General features: G+C 41.5%; 1 protein-coding gene and 1 long non-coding RNA gene across 2 annotated transcripts; both read right to left on the reverse strand.

The window, feature by feature from the left end:
• Positions 1-6701: 6701 nt before the first annotated feature.
• On the reverse strand, positions 6702-10061 carry LOC115559139 (uncharacterized). The gene is made up of 3 exons (XR_003979427.1): positions 9750-10061; positions 7662-7729; positions 6702-7039 (listed from the first exon to the last, which is right to left on the reverse strand). It is a non-coding gene; the product is annotated as an uncharacterized LOC115559139 (long non-coding RNA).
• A 690-nt stretch (positions 10062-10751) lies between these two features.
• On the reverse strand, positions 10752-15240 carry LOC115559138 (unconventional myosin-Va-like). Its single transcript, XM_030377845.1, has 2 exons — positions 15014-15240; positions 10752-14437 (listed from the first exon to the last, which is right to left on the reverse strand). The coding sequence occupies exons 1-2, from the start codon at positions 15125-15127 to the stop codon at positions 14285-14287; spliced, it is 267 nt and encodes an 88-aa protein (XP_030233705.1). The 5' UTR covers positions 15128-15240; the 3' UTR covers positions 10752-14284.
• Positions 15241-22658: the final 7418 nt, after the last annotated feature.

Raw genomic sequence — 22658 nt, forward strand, 5'->3', positions numbered from 1 at the left:
TACGCATGTAGTTTGCACCGCAGCCATATTTGTAGTTCTTGGTAGTGAATCCAACCCCCCCAAATCCCCCCCTTCGTAGATCTCCTCGTCTCTTCCTCCCGCCTAAACCCCCTCTCGTAAATTCCCTCCCCACCCTTTTCCCCCCCCCCCCCCCCCCCCCCCCCCCCCCTTCCCCACAGAATAGCTTTGTCTTAAATGCCCCACTGGCGTCGTTTTGAGTACTTGTCGTTAACGATTGTTCATGGTTATGGGTGCGAGGTAAGGTCCTCCACTGTCGGTCTCTGTGAAGATCGAGCCACAAAAGAACATTAACGAGAGTTCCAATCATTATTATCTTTAACTTCTCCCATTCTTCTGAACTTTCCTGAGGCCGGCACGGTCTGTGTTCCTAAGCAATAGCTCCATTGCGGACGGTCAGAGTAAATACCACCTATCTGATGATCCGCTAATAACATCCAAGACTGCATGATTACTTTTATATTCAAGTCTGTTGATATTTTGTTATTAAAAACGATGAATTATTAATCTACAAGTCCCTCCTAACCCTTTACACTCGTAAAAGTCCCCACCACCCCCCCTCCAGGCCCAGTCTAACACCCTGTCCCCTCACTGGCCTTCCATCTCTCTCTCACTCCAACCCCGTCTTTCTCCGCGTCTCCTCCTCCACTGTCTTAATGAACCCCATCCCCACCACCAATCTTCCTCCCTCTAAACCCTCATCATAAAGACCACCCCCCAGCCTCTCCCACGACACATCTCTCTCTCTGTCGCTATTTTTAACAACGATAACTTGTTTACATATAAATGTACACACAGCGCAGAGCCATAGTGTATTGAGAACACAAATTGCGGTTAAGTGGTAGCCTTATGTTATAAGGTACCACAATTTTCAGCCGGACAGATAGAACTCAAAGAAGTTTCTGTAGTCGGCTGATACGTATGTAGTATGCACCACAGCCATATTTGTAGTTCTTGGTAGTGCCCCCTACTCGTTAACACGAGATTATTCCCAATTACATCTCAACATCTCCAAATGTACCACAAATATATAACTATTATGAGTCCCAACTAGACGACCCCCAGCTTTCCAAGTAGCCGATCTCTTGCATTCGTACTAAATTTGTTCTCTTTTCTCGTCAGGCCTTGGCAACCCGAGCAGTAATGGATGCCCGACATTCATCATTTTTAATCGTTAACATTACTACAAATATTCTCTTTTCTAATCAGGGAGTGGCAACACAACGATCAGTTGCCCACGATCATCATTTTACTTCTGTGCATAAAATATTAATTCTCATTTCTCTTTAGGAGGTGGCAACACAAGCAACACAAGGTGGCAACACAAGCATTATAGTTGCCAAACACTCATCTTTTTACTTCTCTGCATTGATCTTAATTCTTTCTCTCTCCAGGAAATGGCAGTATAAGAACGAATGCCAAACACACGGACAGTAATTATTATTTTTTTTCAGGTTGCTGAGCGCTTCTGTCTATTCAACATGCGTTTTGTGTAGCAAGACAGGTAGAGAACCAGGCTGGTTCAAATAGACACGGGGTTCAACTGCTAGAATAATATGTCTAATTAATAAATGGTGCACATGGTTTTAAACGGTGCCCAAGGAGGGAGTTAGCTCAACTGCGGTAGACACAATTACAATACGTTTTTTGCGAATATTAAAGGTACATGGGTTAAATTCTACTATAATCAGCTACTACATACGAATAGACTGAATAACACTGCGTGAGGTGTTCAAAGGTCAACTATTGCTTCCATTGGAGCGATTGCAATAGATATAATATCATACCACCAATATGCATGCAATATCTTGTATTCAACAATTAGGAATGCCGGATTCCAGAACCGAAAGAAGTCCTACAAAAGGACACCAACCCAGGGGTCTTGCATCAAACCAGATCCCTATACGACAGTTACACGGTGATCTTAAGATAGGAATAATTATCTAAACTCCGCATCATGAACGGTTAGCCTTTAAAGTTGTCCATAGCATGCATACCGCTCGTCCACAGAAGTCCGGGGATTAACCAGGCCTGGGAATTCTTATTAGAAGAGTTTTGGGATAACCTGCCTCATAGGAGAGCAGAAGAGTCCCCCCCAATAGAGGATCCTGAGGACAAGCGGTAGAAATGCATAGTTCAACAAACCTGACGAGGTCCGAAAAAGCCAAAATAAGAACGATTAAAATATATATTTCAAACTATAAAAAACGTTACGGTAACAACAGAAGTATGATGCCTAATATTGAAATGCAGATTTTTAATATTAAGATATTTTTGATAATGTTCAAATTTAAGTTTTGTATGTTTGTATTTTCCCATGTGGTCTTGTCACCCTGTTATTCTGCAGGGTCGTTCAAAATCCTTTGAGGTTAGTGGAAATCAGTTCTCACTCTGCTCCTTTGTGGTCCTGTGTTGGTTTGGGCCCGTTATCCTTTATCCCCAGAGAAGCGCAGAGAAACGCAAGTGATAAGGAACGGCCAACCCCATATTTATGACATCTTAAGGAATGATGACTTAGATGACCATATGGTTAAAAAAGGCTTTTGGTTTGTTGTGAGGCAGCTGTCCTCAGCAACACTTCTGAATGTGTAAGAACTCCTTGCCACTCAACAGACCTCTCTGCGGACCCTTTAGAAAATGAAGGGCTCCGCAGGAAGAAATCCCATCTGAGGTCTCAAATTGTTGAATAATATGCTTATTTTTAGGTCTGTTGATGCATGTTATGATGCATCTTCGTTCGTGCTTTTCTTACGAATGTGTATATAGAGATAAAAATAAAATGAAAATAAAAATAAGTAAAATATAGAATGAAAACAAATGGTGGATTCATATACCATGTGTAAATGTCCTCTTGTGTGTGCCAGAGCCACCAAAATAATGGAGGTTACTCGACTGTTACATACACGAGGGGATATTGAAAGCATACCACATATAAAACTAAGATAATTAGAAAATGGTTCGTTATAATTAACTTTCAATAACTTGGCTTTATCCAATAACTTCTGAATTTTTATTTTAGGTTCAGGTTTTGTTTTGTTTTAGAATATCACCCTATATTTAATGCCCAGATGTGCATATAGTGTAGGACAATCGGGTAGTATAATAAAGGTAGCTGTTGGAACCAGATACGGTTACAAAGAAGTGATATTGAACATACAAATTTTAACTTTCTAATTTCCCTTTTTTCATCTTTTTAGGTTTATAAGATAGGAAAGGGATTAGCAATACATCTGCTCGCCAGGGACAACATAGGCTCAATTTAGATTCAGCAGTAGAGGGTTAACCTTTCAAATGCCACTGCTACTGCTGTAACGCTTTGATACAACGTCAGCGTCTCATAGTCTGATATTTATTTTTACTCTGATAAGTTACGGCGCATCTGACTCATGAAACATTTACGGTTTACTGCATTTAACTACAGCGTGGTCTCAAGACGGCTGCATAGACCCACAACTATCGACCTTTGGTTTTGTATGTACTGGTCTTCATATATCTTCATAATGGATTGGTTTAGGTACAGATGATTAAGGAAAGGAACTTCAACTTGGTTGCACTACACCGTTGTTAGGATTGGTTAATTCTAATGCGCATGGCTGAAGCAATGCGCAAGGAGGGATGTAGTGTGAATATTAAATCAAGGTTGAAGGTTGAAATCAGCTCAGAATAAGGAATGGGACACTCAAAACAAAAATTTAAAATCCGCACAAGCACTAAATAGATCAATTATAATACAAACATTTTTGAAACGCATACAATTTTCAGGTCCTATGTTTCCAGAAGCAAGGTGAGTACAGTGTATCACTCTGACACAGCTAACTTTGCACCTAATGCTTACGGTTAGATTCATGCTTACACTTACATTTCTAGGGTCCCATAATGGACTTCCATTAGAAAAATTAAAAATAGAATTATAGGAAATGTTTTTGAACAACTAACTGCTGTACATGAGTTTGTATTTCTACAATAGAAACAAAAGTTCCAGAACCAGATGCAGACACACCCGGAGCCGATAAACTGCCTCCGCCGAGCAAGGAGCAGTCACATGAGGAGATCAAATAACGGCAGGAGTTGAATTGGTTCTGTTTTGCTTGTCCACCATATAAAAATTATGTATATATATATTGTTTAGATAAATTACATGTATCATAATCAGCAACACTTCGTTCAGTTTAACAGATAAAGTTAAAAGGAATATGTATATATATGGAAATGTTATTGACAGAGCAAGGAGGGATAAATGCGATAGGCACAACGTCTTGTAGGCCAACTTTATCCCCAATAACACAGCTCTGGATGGGTTACTGGCATAATTACAATCCCTCAGGTTAGAATTGGCAGAGAACTCCGGCATTAATGACCCTTTCACAGGTTGGATGGAGAATATGTTTGGGAGGTGGAAAAGCATGATCCAGTAAGTGCCCGTCGCGGGAATAAATGCAGAGACCGTGTTAATTGTCACCGGCTGCTGTTGTATTCCCTGCGCACGAGGGCTACTGCATCTGCTGATCCCCACAGCAGTGGGCGCTACAGAAGCGCCAAGTGCCATTCAGGCTTACATGGGGATCAGATATGATCCGATGAAAGTGAATGATACATCACCTGAGGGGCCCGACCATATCCAGCTGTAATATGTAGAATAGTCAACACCTATACTATTCTAGTAGAAGCGCCTGTATATAAGATAATCAATATCCCGGATTTACTTGAATAACACATTTAATAACACATTTCCAACAACCATACCAGGCTGTTTGTTATTGTATAGTGTTGCGAATGCAACCCGTTATTTCTGAATCGCTGCATTGATAATGGTACTGTTGATCTTCCTTGAGACGATTGTTTTACAGGCCACCTGTTGCTGACACGACGACGGAGAACCTGTGGGGAGGCTCCCATGGTGTAGGAGTAACCTCTCTGAGATGAGCCCTTGACAAGGAGGGACGAGTCTTGGGTTCATGAATTACAGACCCGACGGCGACAGAAAAAACAATGAATTCCCCAAATCCATGCCCAAACCACCCACAGGAACCGGCACACCAATACACGAAGATCACTTGAACTCCCCAAATCCATGCCCAAACCACCCACAGGAACCGGCACACCAATACACGAAGATCACTTGAACTCCCCAAATCCATGCCCAAACCACCCACAGGAACCGGCACACCAATACACGAAGATCACCTGAACCCCCAAATCCATGCCCAAACCACCCACATGAACCGGCGGACCAATACACGAAGATCACCTGAACCCCCAAATCCATGCCCAAACCACCCACATGAACCGGCGGACCAATACACGAAGATCACCTGAACCCCCCAAATCCATTTTAGTTTATCAATCATTTTGAAATTTTAAAATTGTGTTATGACCATCAATTTTTACGTTACTTTCGCACCTGTTGAATATTTTATGACCTTGTAGCACATGACCAAAAGTATTAGCTCAGGATTTCTATTGATAGTTTTGTTTGTGTGCTGTTTGGCCATGTGATTGTATGATAACAAGATTCATGTTCATTGTTGTATTGTTAAATAATGACAGGCATTCTGCATTTAGCATTCTGTGTGTAGCATTCTATGTGTAGCTTTCCGTTTTTAGCGTTCTGTGTTTAGCACCATGTGTGTAGCGCTCTGTGTGTAGCTGTTTAGAGTTCTGTTTGTAGCGCTCTGTGTAGCGCTCTGTGTGTAGCGCTCTGTGTGTAGCTGTGTAGAGTTCTGTGTGTAGCATGAGCTGTGTAGAGTGAGGTTTAGCATTCCGTGTGTAGCATAATGTGTGTAGTGTACAGGTGTGTAGCGTGAGGTGTGTAGCGTCATGTTTATAGCCTGAGGTGTGTCGCGTGAGGTGTGTGGGTGTGTACACTCAAAAAAAAAAATCATTGGATCAACGTGATTTTATCATGCCACCTAAATTCCACGTAAACAAATCATGTTATGTCAGCGAATCTTAATCATGTTATTTGAACACATTGTACATGTGTAGGTTGAACATAATGTTAATATTTTCATTCAACTAATTTGCATCTTGTTGAATTTATTTGTTTGTACTTCATTGAACCAACATGATTTTATCATGCCACCTAAACAAATCATGTTATGTCAGCGAACCTTAATCATGTTATTTGAACATAATTTTAATATTTAAATTAAACTAATTTGCAGGTTTTTTTTATCAAATCAATTTAAATGTATTATATTATTGGTCAAACAACTTAGTCCAACATAATTTCACCTTGTTGTAGTAATTCATGTGGGGTTTGTCAGTTTAACTAATGTTGATCTTGCAAGTGTTTCTTTCATTCCTAGTACAAGAATGTATTGTATACGAACAAATGTGCATAATAGATAGCATACAAATTCAAATTTTACAATTTTATTCAACATTTGGTCTGAAAAACCGATGTAATGCAGGTGCACACACACACTCGCAATTTTTTTTACCCAAATGCATGTACACGCAGGTACACACACGCAGGTACGCACACACGCAGACGCACACACGCAGACGCAGGCACGCAGACGCACACAAAAAAAAAAACGCAGGTACACACACGCAGCTACGCACACGCAGGTACGCACACGCACAAAAAAAAACGCAGGTACACACACGCAGGTACACACGCGCAGGTAAAAAAAGCCAAAGTTCCTTCCCCCCCAATATAATATTGGTTTGGAAAGAGCATCCAAGAAATACACAACCAACCGTCTCACAACTTCGCAGATGTGTCCCAATGTGAACAAAAAAGTCCCTCTCAGTAGAGAGGTCACTACGTCCGCATACCTCACATTTAAATGTTACTGAATTCAACGCAGTCTGTGTAGATTGGAATGAATGAGCTTTATAGACATGGGTTCGGAGTCCAGTCCACGTCCTGAATGTGCAAGGACAATTTACATATATGCATTGATATTGTTGGCCTCTCCCATAATGATGATGTAGTTTATAATGTTTCAGTAATTTGTACCTGCTAATCTCTCTGGTTACACAATGTCTGCACTGCCACATAGAGGTCAGGTCACTGTAACAAAAAAAATAAAAATAAAGATTAGCAAATAATTCATATGCAACATGTCAAGGGAATGTGATCTTGATAAATAAATAAATAAATAAGCAGGATATTTATTATGATGAAAAAGGACAGTACTTTGCATCTCCCCCACACATGCATGCCACACAACACGTTAATGGCGGTTTTATTGTTGTTGTTTTTTGCTAAATAAGTGAGACTCAATATTGTTATTCCAAGCATCATTAAAACATTTAAGATATGATCATAGACAACATGCAAACTACATTTCCTCACATGAAATAGCAAGCTACAGGTCAGCACTTTAACACATCTTCTGAGCGAAGAATCTAGGAATTTTGCAAGTGGACTTTTTATTTTAGCTTATATATTGATGCAGGTGATGAGTTTGTATTAACAGCACAATGTAGTATCAAATGTTGAACAGATAAAACTGAAGGAACTCTGTTAACAGCAAGGCCTTATAAAAAAATGTGAGCAAATACTCATAAGGCAACCTCAGGAATGAGTAAATTCAGTTTGCAAAAATTATTTAACACTGATATCAGCTTAATGTTATGTTTATTTGTGTTTGTACAAATGGATAAACAATCTGATACAAATATTAACTTACCATGTGAGGCTAAAGGTATCAGCAGACAAAAATCTGAGCAGGGGGACAGCTACTTTTCTGATGTATTTCTGGTGAAAAAAAAAGAAAGATGAACAGTTTTAAAATGTTATAAACATGGCATCTGCCCGAATGCCAGACCGTCGCTGGCTCTAATATATATATATTATCGCGCTGGAGGCAACGCAACTGAAGATGAGAGATGAGACGCGACTAAAATGTTGGTGGTGCTATTTGGACATTCAAAATGCATATTTTCCAATCATTACCCTCCCGTAAGGTTCTTATGCAACGGAAACATGAAACAACGTTCACTCCTCCAGTAAATAGGACGGACCTTAGCTACAGAGGCGGGCCGTCAGGGCCAGCAAAGCCTTCTCTGCTGGACTAGAACCTTTCAGAACAACAGTGATGTTGATAGGTTTTCAATGTAGTGAGTCCCCGGGACCCACAGGTGGCGAGTTGGGTGGGTCCCTGAGAAATTCAATGGGTCCCGACTCCCCAGTTTAAAAAATGTGTTTCTTTTTTATTATTATTCTATTTCTTAAATTAAATTAATAGTGTTAAACTCCTTGATGGTGGTATGATATGGTTAGAGCTGGAGTACTCAACCGTTCATGTTTAACACTAGAAACGCCGGGCCATTTTTACTTACTCCGAGCGCCGCAAGAGGGGTCAAATGACCCCTAAGTCATTTTAATGAGAGGCTGTGCATTTGCACATAATGATCACTAGGTGGCGCCAATGAGCTATTACCGCGCGAGCGCCACATTTGTGTGTGTGTGTGTGTGTGTCACAAGCCTAGTCCTCACGATTTTGTCATAAATGTACATATATTCAATCAGAAGGATTGCAAAAAAATCCTGTTTGATTTGCTCATTCGACACGAATGAGCACAGCATCGAGCAGTGGAAACGTGGGTTTATTTACTATGAAGTTCGTATTTTTAATTGTTGAAATGAAATCAGCGGTGACGAGCTAGTTGTTTTGGTAGCGGCTAAATTAGCATGTCGCGATACTTTGTACAGGGGATCACGTCTGCGCCGAGTAGATGCGCAGAGGGTTGAAACAGCGCTTGTCCGATCTGCTCACAAGAAGGTTTCTTCGGCCAGTTACTGTGATTAAACACGAGTTGTTTAATGTTCACAATGTATCGTTTTTCATGGGGAAAATGAGATGCGTCCCCGGGACGCATGGATAGTGAGTTTTGTGCGTCCTTTCAGATTTTAATGCGTCAGGGACGCAGGACTCGTACCTAGCAACATCACTGGAACAATACATTATTTTTATTAAATATATAATTGATACCTTTTAATATATATATATATATTTTTTTTTTCATTCTATTTTAATAAGTTTGTTCACATAAGTCTAAATACGTATTTATTTATTCTTCCTTCAGTTGCGTTGCCTCCAGCACGATAATATATATATTAGCGCCAGCGACGGACTGGACGGTCTGGCATTCGGGCAGATGCCATAGGGGCCGCGGCCTCCCGTGGGCCGGCCAATCATGCTTGTCGGGTTCGCGCGGCCGCTTCGTCGCAAAATAGATAGAATGAAAAAATATATATATATTCAAAGGTATCAATTATATGTCAAATAAAAATAATGTATTGTTCTGAAAGGTTCTAGTCCAGCAGAGAAGGCTTTGCTAGCCCTGACGGCCCGCCTCTGTAGCTAAGATCCAACGTGTCATTAACACAACGAACACTGATGCACACGTGCACTAACACCATGGCTATGACCATGTGCTAGCACTCCCCCACTACCCATGCACACGTGCGCTAGCAACATGGCTATGACTATGTGGTGGCACTCCCCGCTACCAATGCACACGGTGGTGGTTGAATACACATACATTGCCATTTCTTTCAATACGAAGCACGAAAATCAACTTTGAGAATACTCGGGTGGTCCATGGGTGTAAATTATAGAAACCTAGCAAGGCGGAGTTGAGCTACTTACCGCTAACTAGGAAACGAGTGACAGAGAAAACTTGGGAAATGTATCATAAGGGCTAATAAGTACAATTTAACACTCACACGGTTAAATAATATACATTCGTGATTATAGATATGAATTACTTACCTCGTAAATTGAAGGATGCTATACGATAAATATGGAGCAAGTGCTAGTCGTCCGTATCAGTCCGTGTCATCCGGTCGGTCAAGGGCGGGAACGAGCATGCGCAATAGCTCACAGTACAACAGTCATTGTCTTGATTAATCCACTTCACATTGGATTGATATATATGTTTCTAATTGATCTGCATTTTCTTAAAATCAGCTATTATGAACAAGAATGAATCATGTAATGACGAAAAACATGTTTCAATCATTTCATGTTAACATAATTCTAGCTTGCTAATCAAACACATGCCCTAGTTCATTTTTTTGAGTGTAGCCTGTGCAGACTTCCGTGTGTAGCGGCATGTTTATAGCGTCCTGTGTGCAGCATCATGTGTGCAACATAAGGTGTGTAGCGTTCCGTGTGTAGCATCAGGTGTGTAGCATCAGGTGTGTAGTTGTGCGGCGTTCCGTGTATAGCGTTCTGTGTGTAGTTGTGCAGCATTCTGCGTGTAGCATTCTGTGTGTAGTTGTGTAGCGTTCTGTGTGTAGTTGTGTAACCTCCAGGACCGGCAGGTGACCTCAAAAGATACGTGTTCACAATATGGGTGGCCTTCACAATATCACTTGGTCGATAAAAAGGTATATTCATGGTTTAATAATTCAATACAATTATAATACTTCTGCATTGTTGGACTAAGATAATTACATCCAAATCTCAGTATCCTGTTCACTGGAAAATATGAGCTATTTTATCATCATGCTCTGTTGGAGGCATGCACTCCCAATCATTATATATTTTTTATGCAGGCTTTGAATATTGATTCAAATCGATTATGCCAAATATAGCTGACAAAATATGCAGTTAACATAGACAACATATATATTCCTACAGTTGTCAAAAATTGTTATGACATTGGACTGAGGGAACATAACGAATTGGCAATTGTAACATTTCTTGCTAAGAAAACTGCTAAAGTTTAAAGCAACAAGGCTTCAGGATATCAATAATAAACAAGACATCTTCTCCTTGACAGTCAATGCTGAATTCATTTATTTAACTTTTACACATTTGACATTTTAAACGTATTCAAAGTTTCGTATTGGTGAAGACATTCACAAAGCACAGCTACCAGAAATTACAAACGGTCAAGTTTGTCAAATTTTTACACGGGTTTTGGCGTGAGACTAGGCGGGAGTGGGGACGACCGGTCTTAGCTGGTCTGCACCGGTACGGTACCAGGCAGCACAGATGAAGACAAGGATGTTCCCCAGCCGGGTGTCTGGGGATTTCAAAGTATCGGCGTGGAAGCTAGTGCTGATGATAACATGATCCTTCATCGTGTGTACTCCTCAATATACAGCAGTCTCTCCGTCGGAGAAAACTAAAAGTGAACGAGGGAACGGCATGTAGAGTCAGACCCCGGGGGAAGCCCAGGTTAGGCGGGGTTGAGATGAGCCAGCTTGACAAAAGTCGGCGAACAGGGTTCTCCCTTTGAATCTAGGCCAGGTTTTCCACGCGGCCTAGCAATGCCCTTATGGGGGCGTCTGGCTGAAACAAAAGGGGGCCGTTCACAGTTCACTATGTGTAACACGTAATAGGGAGCGGGGGGAGCTAAACTAGGGGAGGAGAGCCTCTTCGTAGCTCTGCAGGGAATGTGTTTGACGCTCTGCAATGAGGTGCGAGGACCTACGAAATAAAAAGGCTTAAGACAGCGTGGAATCTTTTTTTTCTTTTTTTACATGTGACCATTTGCATTGATAGGAAGTTGTCTGCGATATTTTTTTAAAAAGTGCATTATGACCTACAGCATAACAAAGTAACATATCTAAAAACACGTAATGTTTGCACAAAGGACACCGAATCGAAAAAAAAAATGAACATTTTGCAGATGTTCAAATCCATTTTACAGTGAAAACCAGCAACAAAAATACTGCTTTGACAGACATGGAATAAAAGCATTGCAAGTGATTCGTTGAAATCATTCAGATAGCAAATAATTCAGATAAGGCTTGCCCAAATCATGTGCAGCTTAAATTGACGTACGAATCTTTTACAATTTCTGAACATTCATATGGTTAAATCGTTCATTAGCTCTACATTTCATCCAGTATGTAGAAACGTCTTCTCCATTTAAACAAAACCTGGAACTGCCTATTGTTCCTCAAAATATACATTTGCAAAAGGAAATGGCATTTTCGAAAGCTCTGGTAAGATATGAGATATGACAGTATGTATGTATTTATTTAAAAGACCACACAACATAAAAAAACAACAACTAAATAATTAACAAAAATACATCATAATTTCTAGCTCGTCCCTGTCTGAGCGAGAAGGGTCTAGTCTTGGCTTTTAATTGTATATTTCAGTTTGGTCAGATATCTTTCTCAGCACCCGTATTTCGACCAGCAGTCTCCAAATCCACCTTTGAGAGCTCCACTCAGAGCGAGGGAGCTCATTTTGGCTGGTGACTTTTTTGGGACCTGATGTGAGACACGCCTACCAAAATGAAATTATCTTGTAAAAGGGTGAGGTCAAAGGGCAATCAAGGTTCAAACTAATGTGTACAGGCATAATTGGTTTTCGGTGAATACTACTGTTAGTGGGATGAATAGTAAGGATGCATAAGGTAATGATATAGGAGACTAGAAGGCCTTCAACACAAGGGTCTAATTATCACAAAACAATGGGCAGACTTCATAAAACCCCTAATCTAGACAGTGTTTCTTCTTGTGTTCGCCATATTAAATCCGAGATAAATGAATACCAAATTAGGTTCTGAGTAACTAGCTGATATATTACTGTGTGTCCGTGGAAGTCATGCCAAGCAAAGGCCGGCTGAAAGCAGGCTAGCCAGATATCTTGCTCATGTAATTGTGTTTCCACCAAGTAACAAGCTGTGAAGGTAGATGCTCCAGGACTTGGTAGACAGTGAGACACCTTTGGTTTTCCACTGGAGAATAGACCAGAGTAAGAGGGGAACAGCATGGGAATTTAGCAGGTAAACAACTAAGTCCTGTCCTATAGGCCAGCTACCTTCAAAGCTAAACCACCTGTACCAAGCTAGCGTCACAGTCCTCCAAATACAAGGCAAGGGACTGGGTTATTTCAACACAAAAAAAAATTAGTCAACTTACAGAGAAATAAACAAAACCGTTTTGGGACATAAAAGCTGACTTTGTTCCTTTTTTGGCCACAGATTGGGAAGGCATGAGGGTCTTTACAGGTGGGTTTGAGGCAGGTAACGCAAGAGGTCCAAAACAGAGCGGTGATGGAATAAATAAAACACAAAGCAACATGAATGTAACAGTGGACATAAAACATGCAACAGTGGACGTGTCCAGAAGCGCTAGGACAACAAGCTCCTGAGGGAAGACCAATCTCACCGTCCGCAACAACAATAATAATACTGAAATAATTTATTTTGAGCTGGTCATAGTAATGTGTGTGTGTGTGTGTGTGTGTGTGTGTGTGTGTGTGTGTGTGTGTGTGTGTGTGTGTGTGTGTGTGTGTGTGTGTGTGTGTGTGTGTGTGTGTGTGTGTGGTACCGATAATACTCTCAATGTTACATATCGTTATATAGTCAACTACATTAGTTAACAATATAAATACACTACATTAACTATAAAACAATATAGCTTGGATCTCAAAAAGCTTGAAATTCAGTTTGTTGAGCTGGTCTGTGATCGTTTAGTTTGGGCTGATATGTTTTTATGTTACGGGTGTAGTGTTTACTCTTAAACAATGGCTCTCAACACAGAGATTCCTAATAAGCTCTGAAACCTTCAACACACCTCATCCTTCCTAAAACGCACTCCGCAATACGCTACATCACTGCTCCAGCTCCTCTCCCAGAGGCGTGAGCTTTACGGGGCGAAGCTAACCAAGAGCTCTGCGCTAAGATACCAAAGCTAAACAACGACCAACAGCTAGTTTCAAAACCACATGTCAAATTATTAGTACACACTACGTACTAATGCTTAAGTTAATGCTGTCTGACATACAAGCAGCTATCGTGGGACTAGTGTAATATCCAACACGCATTCACATGAAAACCACGGGTTAGTGATACTCAATAAATAAATAGGACATCCTAGAATGATACATTTAATTAATGATATTTATAGATCTATATTTATATATGTATACTTTGTGTGTATATGTTTGTGTTTGCGTGTATTCATGAATGTGTAATTGTCTGCATGTGTATGAGTATTATACAGATGCATTTGAGAAGATGGTGATTGTGCCAATGGGTGTTTATAATATACGCTTGTGTGTTTATGTTTGCGTGTGTGTGTGTGTGTGTTTGTGTCTCAAGATGTGTGTTTGTGTGTATGTGTGGAGAGGTGTGTGTGTGTTTGCGATTGTATGGGTGTGCCCGCGCGCGTGTGTGTGTATGTCTCAAGGTGTGCGTGTGTATGTCTCAAGGTGTGTGTGTGTGTGTGTGTGTGTGTGTGTGTGTGTGTGTGTGTGTGTGTGTGTGTGTGTGTGTGTGTGTGTGTGTGTGTGTGTGTGTGTGTGTGTGTGTGTGTGTGTGTGTGTGTGTCCTGGGTCTAGACCCGGACCAGGAAGCCCAGGTTGAGGGAGCTGGGGATCTGGATGGTCTCCAGGGCCAGGGCGGAGGGGTTGAAGGGGAAGGTCACCGGGTAGATGACCTTGGTGTCCATGAGCAGCTGGGGCGACTCGCAGCGGCCGCGCAAACGGGTCTGCGGGCGAGGACGAGGGTACAGGGAAATGACGAAGAATAAACCCCGTAGAGACGTCAATAAAGCAAGGCAGGCCAAGTCCTCTCAGAGGCCACAGGACATCCATTTGTTTGTATTTTGAGGTGTTAAAGGTCCCATGACATGCCACCAGGTGTGCGTGCGATTAGCAGTTACACGCCGTTTTGAAAACCTGCCCCTTATGACATCACAAGTGGGCGTGTCCACCTAGATGTCTGACGGATAGATTGAGCCACGTTTGCTACAGTCCACTGGGTAGGCTGGAAGACTGATCTACCAAGCACACAGTATGTGCACACGCCCCCTTGTGATGTCATAAGGGGCAGATTTTCAAAACATCTTGTAACGGATAATCAAACTCACACCTGGTGGCATGTCATGGGACCTTTAACTAAGCCAAGCATTACAAACTATAAAACATACAACTTAGACTATAAATACTATGGCATCATACAAAGTATACGGCCATGTACCAATCACTATGTAAAACCACTTAAAACGTCTAAGAATGATCCTAAAATAGATCTGTACAAAAGAGACGTGTGTGCGGTGAAGTACCTGGATGGTCCTGATGAAGGACACGGACACCCTCTCCTCGAACTCGTTGACCGGGGTGTACAGGTTCAGCACCTTCACGATCTGAGGGGAAAAGGTAGGGAGCGTCAGCGCCATTACGATGTCGGGGAGGGCTCGGCTTCAATGGACAGTCCTGACTCTTAAGGTCCCTCTGCAGGGATCTGTTGTGACGCATTCAGACGTGTTACGTATTTTAGGAACACAAGCTGTATTTCCCTCACTTAACCAATAGGGGGTAGGACCAAATATATAAGCCGTAAATACTACACATAGCCACAAGGGAAAGCAGGACATTACTGAAGGCTGCAATAGATACTTTAGCCACAGAGGGCAGCATCACAGACCAGGCGAGGAAAACCGAGGATTACGTCACACCGGTTCCTCTCCAAGTCTTCCGGTCCTCGCTGAGTCCATAAAGAAGACCACCTGGCCACGAAAACTTTAGAGCTCTCTCGGCAGCGATTAGACATACGTGGGTTTGTGGCTAGGATCAGCTAGGAGAACACTCTCGCACGTGCTTAGAACACATCTTCAATCTCTCTTTACTTCAGAGCATCAGTTTACCATACCGAAAATACTTTATACAAATAAAGTCTCTTTAAAGCTATTCCTTTGGATTCGACCCCTCTTTCCAATAAGTACATTGCAATTTGGTGAAGCCCTGACGTGATTGGAAAGTTCCGGACCGAGACTTGCGACCGCGGGGCCGTCGGGAGCAGTACAAGCTACTTACAGGCGCCACAAGAAAGGTAAACAGAACCTGTTGTCAATGACTAAACTCTGTATAGTTAGATTAGTAACATTAGGTGAATAGCTTGTACTGCCTTCGACTGGTTGCGGGGACGTGTAATCTCGGACTGGTTTAAATTCATACAGCCGGTTAGACGAACGGCCTAGGATACGCTAACAGATTGAAATTGAATAACGAGCTCACGAAGTAAAGGGCTGGGAGTGTGTTTTATATGGGTTTGTAGATAGACTGTATCCAATCCTGATTAGATCTAAATGTTTGTACCAACGTGGGAGACGTATTACCTGTGGTTAAGTGTTATTTATTTGGTGATAAGCTTCGAGTTCAGCCGGGCCACCATAAGGTATATTTATTACCGACCATAAACTTCCGAACTCTTACGGCGGGGCGAGGAAAGGTCAGGTTTTTAACGTTAATCTAGCTTAGTTGCATATTGAACCGGAGGCTTGGCCGGCGTTAGCCAAGGAGTTCAAATCTAATTGATTCCTCACAGCCCGGTTCATGTAACATCTAATGTGCAATTTTGGTTAGTATAAAACGCAGCCGTAGAGGTAGCACTTACGCAGTACAACCCATCTGCTATCAAGTCCCTCGCTAACCCGCCGTGGGGACAAACTTGCTGGAATCTCATACTTCTTATAGAGATCCAAAACTAGTTTGTTTCTGCAGCATTTTGGATGTACCACGTGGTGTACGATTTAAAGGGACAACGCGTCTTGGAAACGTGCGTTTCCTTTGTTCGTACCTCCACAGTCTTTGTAGTCGGAGCCCTTTTTGAAACAAACGCCATTGCTCAAGAGCAACAGGGGGCCTCGACTTAAGTGTTACATTCTCTCTCTCTCTCTCTCTCTCTCTCTCTCTCTCTCTCTCTCTCTCTCTCTCTCTCTCTCTCTCTCTCTCTCTCTCTCTCTCTCTCTCTCTCTCTCTCTCTCTCTCTCTCTCTCTCTCTCTCTCTCTCTCTCTCTCTCTCTCTCTCTCTCTCTCTCTCTCTCTCTCTCTCTCTCTCTCTCTCTCTCTCTCTCTCTCTCTCTCTCTCTCTCTCTCTCTCTCTCAGCACACACTTATTGAAGACAACAAGTGTCATTTTTGACCTGGGTGTTTTGATAAGGCAATGGTAGCCTGCACAAAGGGACCCCCGGTGTGCTCTGTCTGTCTGTCTGTCTCTAGAAATATGTTCTCTCTCCATAAAAATATTCCCTTAAAAATCCATCTGTTTCAAATAATAACAATGTTTTGGCAGTTACTTATTCAGCCAATTGTATATAATTGTCACATTTCACTAGTCAATAGCTGGAAGTATTATATTGTATATTTCATTCCAATATTTGAGGTATTCCGCACGCTCATTAAGTGCCCTCATCCTCTACGAATCAATAAATCCATAGCATTAAGTTGAAAACCATCGGTAAAGCAATAGTTTCTGACGCATAATATTTTGGCTATAGTTTTGTAACTAATAGAATTCAACATCTATGGGAGAACAATATTTATGTATACATGTGATAAATCTGTAAATCCACTTTGTTTGTACAGACATATTGCTTTTGGGCAACCAGGAAGGTTGTTCCACAGTTTCAATATGGAATATTGAAAAGTAATTAACGTTGTACAATCTTGTAACTCCCAATTCCTCGCTCTTTCTCTCTGTCTGCCTGCCTGTCTAAAGATAGGCCCTCCCTCACCCCTTAAATTCCTTCCCCATCCTTTAGTCCCTATCTCCACCCCCCCCCCCTCATAAAGCCCCCCCCTCATAAAGACCCCCCCCCCCCCTTCCCCAGAGAATAGAACGAACCCCCACCCTTCCCACATCACCTCTCTCTATCTCTCTCTCTGTCGCTATTTTTAACAACAATGACTTCTATTTGTAGTTCCCCTTATCATCCAAGGATCTCATAGGGCTATCTGTGTACATATAAATTTACACAAAGCGCAGAAACAGAGTGTATTAAGAACACAAATTGCGGTTAAGTGGTAGCCTTATGCCATAAGGTAGCACCGTTTTCAGCCGGACAGATAGAACTCTGAGAAGTTTCTGTAGTCAGCTGATACGCATGTAGTTTGCACCGCAGCCATATTTGTAGTTCTTGGTAGTGAATCCAACCCCCCCAAATCCCCCCCTTCGTAGATCTCCTCGTCTCTTCCTCCCGCCTAAACCCCCTCTCGTAAATTCCCTCCCCACCCTTTTCCCCCCCCCCCCCCCCCCCCCCCCCCCCTTCCCCACAGAATAGCTTTGTCTTAAATGCCCCACTGGCGTCGTTTTGAGTACTTGTCGTTAACGATTGTTCATGGTTATGGGTGCGAGGTAAGGTCCTCCACTGTCGGTCTCTGTGAAGATCGAGCCACAAAAGAACATTAACGAGAGTTCCAATCATTATTATCTTTAACTTCTCCCATTCTTCTGAACTTTCCTGAGGCCGGCACGGTCTGTGTTCCTAAGCAATAGCTCCATTGCGGACGGTCAGAGTAAATACCACCTATCTGATGATCCGCTAATAACATCCAAGACTGCATGATTACTTTTATATTCAAGTCTGTTGATATTTTGTTATTAAAAACGATGAATTATTAATCTACAAGTCCCTCCTAACCCTTTACACTCGTAAAAGTCCCCACCACCCCCCCTCCAGGCCCAGTCTAACACCCTGTCCCCTCACTGGCCTTCCATCTCTCTCTCACTCCAACCCCGTCTTTCTCCGCGTCTCCTCCTCCACTGTCTTAATGAACCCCATCCCCACCACCAATCTTCCTCCCTCTAAACCCTCATCATAAAGACCACCCCCCAGCCTCTCCCACGACACATCTCTCTCTCTGTCGCTATTTTTAACAACGATAACTTGTTTACATATAAATGTACACACAGCGCAGAGCCATAGTGTATTGAGAACACAAATTGCGGTTAAGTGGTAGCCTTATGTTATAAGGTACCACAATTTTCAGCCGGACAGATAGAACTCAAAGAAGTTTCTGTAGTCGGCTGATACGTATGTAGTATGCACCACAGCCATATTTGTAGTTCTTGGTAGTGCCCCCTACTCGTTAACACGAGATTATTCCCAATTACATCTCAACATCTCCAAATGTACCACAAATATATAACTATTATGAGTCCCAACTAGACGACCCCCAGCTTTCCAAGTAGCCGATCTCTTGCATTCGTACTAAATTTGTTCTCTTTTCTCGTCAGGCCTTGGCAACCCGAGCAGTAATGGATGCCCGACATTCATCATTTTTAATCGTTAACATTACTACAAATATTCTCTTTTCTAATCAGGGAGTGGCAACACAACGATCAGTTGCCCACGATCATCATTTTACTTCTGTGCATAAAATATTAATTCTCATTTCTCTTTAGGAGGTGGCAACACAAGCAACACAAGGTGGCAACACAAGCATTATAGTTGCCAAACACTCATCTTTTTACTTCTCTGCATTGATCTTAATTCTTTCTCTCTCCAGGAAATGGCAGTATAAGAACGAATGCCAAACACACGGACAGTAATTATTATTTTTTTTCAGGTTGCTGAGCGCTTCTGTCTATTCAACATGCGTTTTGTGTAGCAAGACAGGTAGAGAACCAGGCTGGTTCAAATAGACACGGGGTTCAACTGCTAGAATAATATGTCTAATTAATAAATGGTGCACATGGTTTTAAACGGTGCCCAAGGAGGGAGTTAGCTCAACTGCGGTAGACACAATTACAATACGTTTTTTGCGAATATTAAAGGTACATGGGTTAAATTCTACTATAATCAGCTACTACATACGAATAGACTGAATAACACTGCGTGAGGTGTTCAAAGGTCAACTATTGCTTCCATTGGAGCGATTGCAATAGATATAATATCATACCACCAATATGCATGCAATATCTTGTATTCAACAATTAGGAATGCCGGATTCCAGAACCGAAAGAAGTCCTACAAAAGGACACCAACCCAGGGGTCTTGCATCAAACCAGATCCCTATACGACAGTTACACGGTGATCTTAAGATAGGAATAATTATCTAAACTCCGCATCATGAACGGTTAGCCTTTAAAGTTGTCCATAGCATGCATACCGCTCGTCCACAGAAGTCCGGGGATTAACCAGGCCTGGGAATTCTTATTAGAAGAGTTTTGGGATAACCTGCCTCATAGGAGAGCAGAAGAGTCCCCCCCAATAGAGGATCCTGAGGACAAGCGGTAGAAATGCATAGTTCAACAAACCTGACGAGGTCCGAAAAAGCCAAAATAAGAACGATTAAAATATATATTTCAAACTATAAAAAACGTTACGGTAACAACAGAAGTATGATGCCTAATATTGAAATGCAGATTTTTAATATTAAGATATTTTTGATAATGTTCAAATTTAAGTTTTGTATGTTTGTATTTTCCCATGTGGTCTTGTCACCCTGTTATTCTGCAGGGTCGTTCAAAATCCTTTGAGGTTAGTGGAAATCAGTTCTCACTCTGTTCCTTTGTGGTCCTGTGTTGGTTTGGGCCCGTTATCCTTTATCCCCAGAGAAGCGCAGAGAAACGCAAGTGATAAGGAACGGCCAACCCCATATTTATGACATCTTAAGGAATGATGACTTAGATGACCATATGGTTAAAAAAGGCTTTTGGTTTGTTGTGAGGCAGCTGTCCTCAGCAACACTTCTGAATGTGTAAGAACTCCTTGCCACTCAACAGACCTCTCTGCGGACCCTTTAGAAAATGAAGGGCTCCGCAGGAAGAAATCCCATCTGAGGTCTCAAATTGTTGAATAATATGCTTATTTTTAGGTCTGTTGATGCATGTTATGATGCATCTTCGTTTGTGCTTTTCTTACGAATGTGTATATAGAGATAAAAATAAAATGAAAATAAAAATAAGTAAAATATAGAATGAAAACAAATGGTGGATTCATATACCATGTGTAAATGTCCTCTTGTGTGTGCCAGAGCCACCAAAATAATGGAGGTTACTCGACTGTTACATACACGAGGGGATATTGAAAGCATACCACATATAAAACTAAGATAATTAGAAAATGGTTCGTTATAATTAACTTTCAATAACTTGGCTTTATCCAATAACTTCTGAATTTTTATTTTAGGTTCAGGTTTTGTTTTGTTTTAGAATATCACCCTATATTTAATGCCCAGATGTGCATATAGTGTAGGACAATCGGGTAGTATAATAAAGGTAGCTGTTGGAACCAGATACGGTTACAAAGAAGTGATATTGAACATACAAATTTTAACTTTCTAATTTCCCTTTTTTCATCTTTTTAGGTTTATAAGATAGGAAAGGGATTAGCAATACATCTGCTCGCCAGGGACAACATAGGCTCAATTTAGATTCAGCAGTAGAGGGTTAACCTTTCAAATGCCACTGCTACTGCTGTAACGCTTTGATACAACGTCAGCGTCTCATAGTCTGATATTTATTTTTACTCTGATAAGTTACGGCGCATCTGACTCATGAAACATTTACGGTTTACTGCATTTAACTACAGCGTGGTCTCAAGACGGCTGCATAGACCCACAACTATCGACCTTTGGTTTTGTATGTACTGGTCTTCATATATCTTCATAATGGATTGGTTTAGGTACAGATGATTAAGGAAAGGAACTTCAACTTGGTTGCACTACACCGTTGTTAGGATTGGTTAATTCTAATGCGCATGGCTGAAGCAATGCGCAAGGAGGGATGTAGTGTGAATATTAAATCAAGGTTGAAGGTTGAAATCAGCTCAGAATAAGGAATGGGACACTCAAAACAAAAATTTAAAATCCGCACAAGCACTAAATAGATCAATTATAATACAAACATTTTTGAAACGCATACAATTTTCAGGTCCTATGTTTCCAGAAGCAAGGTGAGTACAGTGTATCACTCTGACACAGCTAACTTTGCACCTAATGCTTACGGTTAGATTCATGCTTACACTTACATTTCTAGGGTCCCATAATGGACTTCCATTAGAAAAATTAAAAATAGAATTATAGGAAATGTTTTTGAACAACTAACTGCTGTACATGAGTTTGTATTTCTACAATAGAAACAAAAGTTCCAGAACCAGATGCAGACACACCCGGAGCCGATAAACTGCCTCCGCCGAGCAAGGAGCAGTCACATGAGGAGATCAAATAACGGCAGGAGTTGAATTGGTTCTGTTTTGCTTGTCCACCATATAAAAATTATGTATATATATATTGTTTAGATAAATTACATGTATCATAATCAGCAACACTTCGTTCAGTTTAACAGATAAAGTTAAAAGGAATATGTATATATATGGAAATGTTATTGACAGAGCAAGGAGGGATAAATGCGATAGGCACAACGTCTTGTAGGCCAACTTTATCCCCAATAACACAGCTCTGGATGGGTTACTGGCATAATTACAATCCCTCAGGTTAGAATTGGCAGAGAACTCCGGCATTAATGACCCTTTCACAGGTTGGATGGAGAATATGTTTGGGAGGTGGAAAAGCATGATCCAGTAAGTGCCCGTCGCGGGAATAAATGCAGAGACCGTGTTAATTGTCACCGGCTGCTGTTGTATTCCCTGCGCACGAGGGCTACTGCATCTGCTGATCCCCACAGCAGTGGGCGCTACAGAAGCGCCAAGTGCCATTCAGGCTTACATGGGGATCAGATATGATCCGATGAAAGTGAATGATACATCACCTGAGGGGCCCGACCATATCCAGCTGTAATATGTAGAATAGTCAACACCTATACTATTCTAGTAGAAGCGCCTGTATATAAGATAATCAATATCCCGGATTTACTTGAATAACACATTTAATAACACATTTCCAACAACCATACCAGGCTGTTTGTTATTGTATAGTGTTGCGAATGCAACCCGTTATTTCTGAATCGCTGCATTGATAATGGTA

This window comes from Gadus morhua, chromosome 14, assembly GCF_902167405.1.
Source record: "Gadus morhua chromosome 14, gadMor3.0, whole genome shotgun sequence".
In the NCBI taxonomy this organism is placed as follows: Eukaryota; Metazoa; Chordata; class Actinopteri; order Gadiformes; family Gadidae; genus Gadus; species Gadus morhua.

Excerpts from the sequence above, each read along its gene's own strand:
- LOC115559138 (XM_030377845.1), bottom strand. The coding sequence starts at position 15,127 with ATGGCGCTGACGCTCCCTACCTTTTCCCCTCAGATCGTGAAGGTGCTG. Across the intron at positions 14,438-15,013 it reads CCTTCATCAGGACCATCCAG|ACCCGTTTGCGCGGCCGCTG; the intron begins GTACTTCACCGC and ends CCTCGCCCGCAG.